The following is a 7,933-nucleotide window of genomic DNA, read 5'->3' on the forward strand; positions in this document are numbered from 1 at the left end:
AGTTCTTCTTCACAGAGTTATCAACTAGAAATGTTTAATAGCCCGGGCAGTGGTGGCACATGCCTTTAATCCCAGCACTTGGGAGGCAGAGGCAGGCAGATTTCTGAGTTCGAGGCCGGCCTGGTCTACAGAGTGAGTTGCAGGACAGCCAGGGCTGCACAGAGAAACCCTGTCTCAAAAACCAAAAAAAAAAAAAAAAAAAAAGTTTAACAGGAGCCAATCAATGTATAACTGAAAATTTCCTAGTAGCCTACCGTTAAAAAAGTACAATGAAAACTGGGTGTGGTGGCTCATGCCTGTAACCCCAGCAGTTGGAAGGCTAAGGCAGGAGGCTACCACCACAGTTTTGATAGCTAGTCTGGGCTACAGGATTAATTTTAGGGTAGCCTGGGCTATAGAGTGATACTCCATCCCAAAATGAAACAATTGAAATGAGAAGTTTTATTTAAAATAATATATCCAAAATATAATCATTGTAAGACAATAGTTAGATTATTTCACACTGCTTTTATGGAAATTCAGCATGTATTTTACAGTTACAGTACATCAGAGAGTACCAAAAGACACTAGTAGCCCTGTCTCCCCCTGACATTCATTTCCATCTTCACATCTATAACTTTTTTCACAGTTGAATATGAAAGCTTGCAGCACCTCTCCAGGAAACTAGAGCAGCTCACTCATTTGCAATTTGAATTTGAGGCTGAGGCAAGCTTAAAGTCAGCCTGAACTTGATAGCAAGCTCAGGGCTAGCCCTGCAAAGTGGTAAGACTCTGTCAGCAAAACAAAACAAACAAAAAACCCCATTAGTAACAAAATACAAAACACAACCAAAATAGGGTTGTCAAGCATGGTGCTAGAATGTCTCTGCTTGATATAAAAAAGTCCCTGTATGAAATCCCTGGCTCTACAAAAGAAGTAAGAAGGGCTAGGGAAGGACAGAATAAATCACTGTGAAAGAGGCTAACTGCATTTCTTCCTCCTCCTAGATAATAGCTGATACCGGTTGGCTGAGGTCTTCCCCTTATCTTATTTTATCTCTCTTTCAAGCACATTTTCCATTTTTTATTACCACTCTTAAAATGTTAGGATGAAGGCTGAGGTTATGGTGGCATTTCTTGTGAAAACCAAAGCTACAATCTCTTCTTTAAACCATCAAAAGAATAGTGGTCAGTCCATTTTTATTATTATTTTCTAAGTATACATATATAATCCCTTGCCCATAATTTTTTTTTTTATATACCTTGACAGGTAACACAAGAATGCAAAGTTAGAGGTAGTTTTGTTTATAAAGATAGACGAAAACCAAACCTAGAGTCAGTAAAAATAAAGTAGTGAATGTAACACATTTTACTTCAGGAATTAGTGGTGAACTTAACAACGGAGACAAGTCAGTGTAGCTGACCCGGGAGCAGAATAAAAAGGATACACAATTATCTCAATAACTATAGGAAAAAAATCTATTGAACTCAATGTTTAGTAAAATACTCCCATCTAATTTATAGAGAATTTTTTAGATTTGACCACAGACATCAGTAAAGAAAAAAAAAAGTCATCACATATTATGCTTAACCAGGTGTTGTGAGATAGACCTATAATCAGTATTTGGGAGGTGAGGTAGAAGGACTGAGTCTGTGGCCAGCTTGGGCTATTTATGGAGAACATATCTTAAACAACATTAAAACAAAATCTGCAGCCAGGTATGGCGATGTTCATTTGTAATTAGGACTCTGGATCAGTTCTCAGTTACTTTTTCAATCAAGGCCAGCCTGCTTCAAAACAAAACAAAGCTGGGCGTGGTTTCACATGCCTTAATCCCAGCACTCAGACAGGGAGGCCAAGAGGATCTCTCTCGGAATTCAAGGCCATCTGATCCACAGAGTTCCAGAAACCCTATTGGGGGTGGGGGGCAGGAGTGGAGACAAAAAACAAATAACTCCCCCCAAAAAATACAACCCAAAAGCAAAATACAGAAAACCCAAAATCCAAAATCCGTTCCCATGAGACGGGTCAAGGGTGCTCACTATCAGCAATGGGCGGTGTCCTACTAGGACACAGAACAGAGGCTCAGAGAGGAAATTCATCTTTGAAGGAATCTGCTTACTTATGGGAAGCGGTAGCAGACCTCAGGAAGTTGGACGCCGCAGGGTCATCGGGACTACACAGCTGCAGGGATTAAAATATGGATAAAGGGCAGTAGGAAAGTAATACTTCGAGAAAGTGTAGATGGGCAAGCCATGGTTTGTGACATTATAAAAGGAGACCGTGCCAGCCTCATAGTCTAAGAAAACCCCTATGCGTCGAGGTGGCACCGTCATGGAGAGGAGCAGGGATGGGGAGGAGTCCTCATAGGCTCTGTACTCGTGCTTACGCTGCAACCCAATCACCCAGTATCCGCTCTGTGGCTGATACCTGGAGTAGGCACCCTGCTTGCTGGAGTACTGGTTATAAGAGAACATGGGTTCCACCGGGGTACTGCATACACCCAAGATCCATGCCGTCTTCTTGGTCACGTCCACTTCCCAGTAGTATTTTCCTGAGGAGAAGTGCTGAGAGCCCAGGACACTACAGTCATAATGTTCTTCCAGACTGGACTGCTCGGACAGCTTGGCACCTACAAACCTCACCTGTCTCCGGTTTTTCGCCAGGACAAGATTTAAATTAGCTGTCTGTGGATTCAGAGTCACGTCCACTGTAGGAGAAGGTACAACAGTAGCAGATAAGAATGGGCACATGGGTCCCATGACTCTTGGAGGAGGGGGACACAGGAAATGGTGGTGGGGGACTGAGAGCATTAGGTAGCAGGGGAAGGAGAGCTGTAGACACCTAAGACCTAAGACATGCACGTTTGGCCGGGTGGTGGTGGCGCTCGCCTTTTATCCCAGCACTTGGGAGACAGAGGCAGGCGGATTTCTGAGTTCAAGGCCAGCCTGGTCTACAGAGTGAGTTCCAGGACAGCCAGGGCTACATAGAGAAACCCTGTCTCGAAAAACAAACAAACAAAAAAACCCAAAAAAACAAAAACAAAACAAAACAAAAAAGATATGCATGTTTGTTGAGGGGAAGCACGTGAAAGGGGCTGGGGTATCAATTCAGAGAGGCCATGGATTGTACTCACCCCAGTAGCTTTGGACATCTGTCAGCTCTGTAAGAAAAGGAAAACACTGTAAAAGATCACCCTTGATACAGGGACTGCATAATCATCCTCAGCACACCAGTCCCTCCGTGACTTCATTCATAACTACTATTCTATACATTACTACAGCTCTACAGGGATTCCACGTCCATTTCCCCAAACTTACCTCTAAAGACTCGCAGCATCTTCTTCAGATCTGGGGCTCGAAACAAACTTTTCAGCTTGGTGGGGAGAGCTTGGGGCTTCCTCAGGGTCCAGAACTCACTCCTAGTGAGGACAGACCTTATGAGAGCTTCAGGGTCTCCTCAACCCTCAGATCCATTGATAAACTTCAACATTCTTTCCTTAGGAAAGGCAGCATCTGCAAAGAGCCCTGCCCTGGACCAGAAGACCTGGACTAGAAACTAGCTGCTCACTGTCTCCATACATGTCAGTAAACGTTAATTTATTACAGCCTCGTTTAGTTTCTTTTCCATTGTAACTTCTATAACATACAGTGGCTTTTCCTTTTCTAACTGTGTCCTAAGGACAGGAGGCAACTGAGAACAATGGCTGTGGAGTGCTTTGCTACATGTAGAAAGAAAACAAAATGTGTGAAAATGTCAGTGCTGCATCCAAACGTCCACCAGGAGGTGCTGGAGATGCCCAGTGATCAGGAACCCTGCAGTCACACTAAAATACCTATAGAAGGGCTTGCTTCTATAGGTCCATTATCTAAGAGGCCTGAAGGGCCTGTGGGCAACTTAAGATGTCACCTCCGCGGATGACTTTGTAGATTTGATTACTGAAGAGACCTTGTTCTATCTCAAGGCAAAAGCCATTCATTCTTCTCGTGACTCAGGTCTGTGGGGTTTTTTTGTTTGTTTGTTTTTGTTTTTTTTGAGACAGGGTTTTTCTGTATAGCTCTGGCTGTCCTGGAACTCACTCTGTAGACCAGGCTGGCCTCGAACTCAGAAATCCGCCTGCTTCTGCCTCCTAAGTGCTGGGATTAAAGGTGTGTGCCACCACTGCCTGGCAGTTCTGTGGTTTGTTTGTTTGTTTGTTTTTTTACTGGAACTGACATATAAGGAAATCTGAGCATGGGGCAAGATCGGAGAGCCAGGGGAGGAAGGGAAAGTTCTCAGTCAGCATCTGGAAAGCCAGTTCTCAAGCCTTGGCAATACATGGATGGTGATTTCCCTCTAAGACATACAGCCAAGAACAGGAAAACCAGTGTCAAAGGCAGGTAAAGAGGCTTGTGAAAAAGAATCACGTCTTCTGTTAACCTTCTCTTACCATACCAATTTTACTACCATGGATGCTAGCCTGCTCCCTTATTTTTGAGATCCCTAAATTCACATACAACTCAACATACCAGTCTCAAACCTCCCTGGCCTATGACTTTTCCCCTTCCCCACAGGATTATTCTACAGGGGCCAAGAACTTTTGGAAAGCCCAAGGGAATCAACTAATATTCTTACATACCTTTTTGTGACATCACCCACATCCTAGGAAGGAAAAAAGACAGATTAAGGATCATGCCTTCTTCCACCTTTACCAACCCATGTAGTGACCAGGAACAAACAAACAAAGGCCCAGGAGCTACACAAAGTAGAGATGAGAGCTTGGAGCCAGCCAGATTCGGCCTGCATGGTGCATGCCTGTGATACTAGCACTTGGGACGTTAAGGCAAAGCAGACTGTAAGTTTGAGGCCTACCTGGGTTATACAGCAAGAATTCATCTCAAAAGAACTAAACACAAACCCCCAAACAACTCCATCTCAGAGCAAAGTTCCTAATGACCCATGTACAAATTTGGGTAAGTTTCTTTATTTTTATAACTGTGGGTTGTTTGGTGGTTTTTTATTGGGGGGGGAGGTTGGCTGGCAATATTTAGGATTGAAACCAAGGCTTTATGTAGACAAATGCCCCACCACTGAGCTATCGCCTATCCCTGTGTTTGAAATGTGAATGTGTATGTATGTTTGTAATCTAGCATGCAGCTCCTGGCCCTGCAGTTATGATAGACTAACTTCTACCCTTGAGACAGATACAGGTTTTATTTTTTTTTTTTTTGAGACAAGGTTTTTCTGTGTAGCCCAAGCTGTCCTAGAACTCGCTCAGTAGACTTCATGGCTGGCCTCAAATTCATGAGATTCAACCTGCCTCTACCTCAAGTGTGCTGGACTTTAAGGCATATGCCACCACCTGGCTTTGAGACAGTCACAGATTTTAAACATAGTTCTTTCTCAAACGTCATCCCTTCGATGGTGTATATGCACAAAAGCAGACAGATCAATTGCTACAGCACACTAGGGGACTGTACTAAAGAGAGTAAAGGCGGGAAAAGGCTGGTAAGTGCCGAATCTAACTTGATTTTGACATGTGTTTTCCCTGATAAAACTGAAAATTCCCATCACAGCAACAACAGCAGAGACATAAGCTGCCTGGTGAACACAAGTTTTCAGCTGGGGTTGGCACTGGGGACATAGGGCAATGTTAAAGGGCTTTGGAATGCATTATCTAGGGCAGTACCATGTAGTGGGAAGGGAGCCAGGAATTGGGGAAAGTCCCTACAAGATACAGAGGAGTCCCTCACAGCTAAGGTTTATCTGTATCAGAACATAAAGGCTCCTGCAGAACAATGCTGAACAGACAGACCTCCACAATTCCAGATAAACTGGGCTACTCTTGTCTGGGAAGGAATAACAATGGGGCTTCCCCTATCATTTGCATCTGAACTGTTTGACCTTTGGCCTCCTCACAGCTCAATACCTGCAGCAGTTCCACTGTGGACCCCTGGCACCGGTGCTCCAGGTCAGAGATGAGGTCTCTCAGTGATTGGCTCTGGTGGATCAGGTCACCCTCCGCCTTTTCTATGATGCTCAGCCCCTTCCTCTCTTCCACTTCCAGCTTCTTCAGTTCCCGTTGCTCCTCCCTGTCTAGGATGCTTCGGAGCTGGTTAAACTCTGCCTGGATCCGGTGTCTCTCAGGCTCCACCTGACTCTTCAGTACCAGAGAAAAACAGGCTGTTGGTTGGTGGACCAAAGGTTCTCCCCTGGGGGGAGGGGGGAGGGTTGGGGCGGCGGCAGGAAACAGCTGCAGACTGCTTTCCTGGGCCTGCCGGTCTGAGTGGAGGGACACAAGCCTGTAGGACCTGTTCTCAGGGCCTAAGCCTTAGGCTGTCTATCTAAAGTTCACAGATAGGTTAGTCTTTGGGTGAGTTTAGACTCCAGGAAGCTCATCTACACTCTTAGGCATCTAAATCGGCGTCTGCTTCTAATTTTGAGCCCTGAGAGGAATAGCTGGCTCACAAGTAACATATCATTTCCAGGAGGTCAAGGTGGAAATAGAGTAAGATTCAGAATTACAAATTATGGGTCACATCAGACTGATTGGCTTTTCTTCCTTCCTTCCTTTCTTTTTTTTTTTTTTGAGAAAGGGTTTCTCTGTGTAACTCTGGCTGGCTTGGAACTCACTTCGTGGGTAAGGATGACCTTGAACGTATAGAGATCCACCTTTCCTTGCCTTCCAAGTGTTAGAATTAAAGATGTGTATCCCTAAGTCTGGGAAGCCATCCTTTCTTCTGCCTTAAAAATCTGGAGGACCAAATACTCAAGGGAGCAAATATGGAGACAAAGTGAGGGACAGAAACTGAAGGAGGGGCCATCTGAAGACCTTTCCACCTGAGTATCCATCCCATGTGCAGTCACCAAAGGTAGATGCTGATGTGGAAGTCAGGAAGTGCATGCTGATAAGAGCCTGATATGGATGTCTCCTCAGAGACCTTCAAGAGTCTAACATATTCAGAGGCAGATGCTCACAACTAGCCATTGAACTGATAATGGGGTTCTCAATGGAGGAGTTAGAGTGAAGACTGAAGGAGCTGAAAGGGTTTGCGGCACCATGAGGAGAGCAACAATACCAACCAACCACAGCTCCCAGGGTCTAAACCACCAGCCTGGGAGCACTTAGGGAGGGATCCAGGGCTTCAGCTGTATACGTAAGGGTGAGCGGAGGGCCCTGCTGGGCATAGGTGGAAGATGAGATCCTTGACCTCATGAAGGCTGGACGCCTCAGAGGGTGGGAATTTTGAGGGTGGGGAGGTGGGAGTTGGGGGGGTAGGTAGGGGTTACATCCGAAGAGAAGAAGGAGGAGGAGTGAGGGGATAGGGGGTTCCTGGGTGGGTGGGGGATGGGGTAAGGGGACAACATATGAAATGTAAATAAAACATCCAATTAAAAAAAAATCAGGATAGCACATCTACCCATTAATTAACACAATCACCACCTACTGAATGTGCAGTGGATGCATTATAAGTATTGAACTTCTTCTCTTACCAAAAATTATATAATCCCTTTTAATTTGTGTATGTGTTTCAGCCTAAGTGTTCAGTAGCATATTTGTGGAGTGAGAAGATCATCTGTCAGAACTGGCTGCCTCCTTCAGCCAAGATGGTCTGAGTAAATGAGCTTAGTTCATCAATCTTAAAGGAACGGGCATTTTCCCCCAGAGCTTTATAAAATTTATTTTCCTACATTGACCTGCAATATAGGTGCTGTATCTATACCAAAACTGAAAAGCAAAAAAGAAAAATGAAAGAAAAGAAAAACAAATCCAAGCAAACACAGGCTTGAGAGGATCTTACTCAGGGCTGCACTGCTATGTGGAGAGGCAGGATTAGAACCTGGATACTCTAAACACATGGTCTTAATGGATATCATTTGAGAGGTGTCCTTCTTAACTCTTTTATTAAACACAAGCATTGTGGTGGACGCCCCAGGGGGTGGGAATTTTGAAGGTGGGGAAGTGGGAGTGCGG

The 7,933-nt window shown here is 44.7% G+C and overlaps 1 protein-coding gene across 2 annotated transcripts in view; it reads right to left on the minus strand.

Moving 5' to 3' along the window:
- Positions 1–418: 418 nt before the first annotated feature.
- Positions 419–7,933, minus strand: part of Trim6 (tripartite motif containing 6) — a 13,632-nt gene continuing 6,117 nt past the window's right edge. For both annotated transcript variants that reach the window (XM_028782071.1, XM_028782070.1), the window contains exons 4-8: positions 5,888–6,118; positions 4,598–4,620; positions 3,300–3,400; positions 3,116–3,142; positions 419–2,689 (exon numbers count right to left, since the gene is read on the minus strand). In XM_028782071.1, the coding sequence (XP_028637904.1) occupies positions 2,124–2,689; positions 3,116–3,142; positions 3,300–3,400; positions 4,598–4,620; positions 5,888–6,118 (948 nt within the window). In that variant the 3' untranslated portion in view covers positions 419–2,123. The remainder of the gene's footprint in view (positions 2,690–3,115; positions 3,143–3,299; positions 3,401–4,597; positions 4,621–5,887; positions 6,119–7,933) is intronic.

Source organism: Grammomys surdaster, unplaced genomic scaffold (assembly GCF_004785775.1).
Source record: "Grammomys surdaster isolate TR1022 unplaced genomic scaffold, NIH_TR_1.0 693, whole genome shotgun sequence".
Classification (NCBI taxonomy): domain Eukaryota; kingdom Metazoa; phylum Chordata; class Mammalia; order Rodentia; family Muridae; genus Grammomys; species Grammomys surdaster.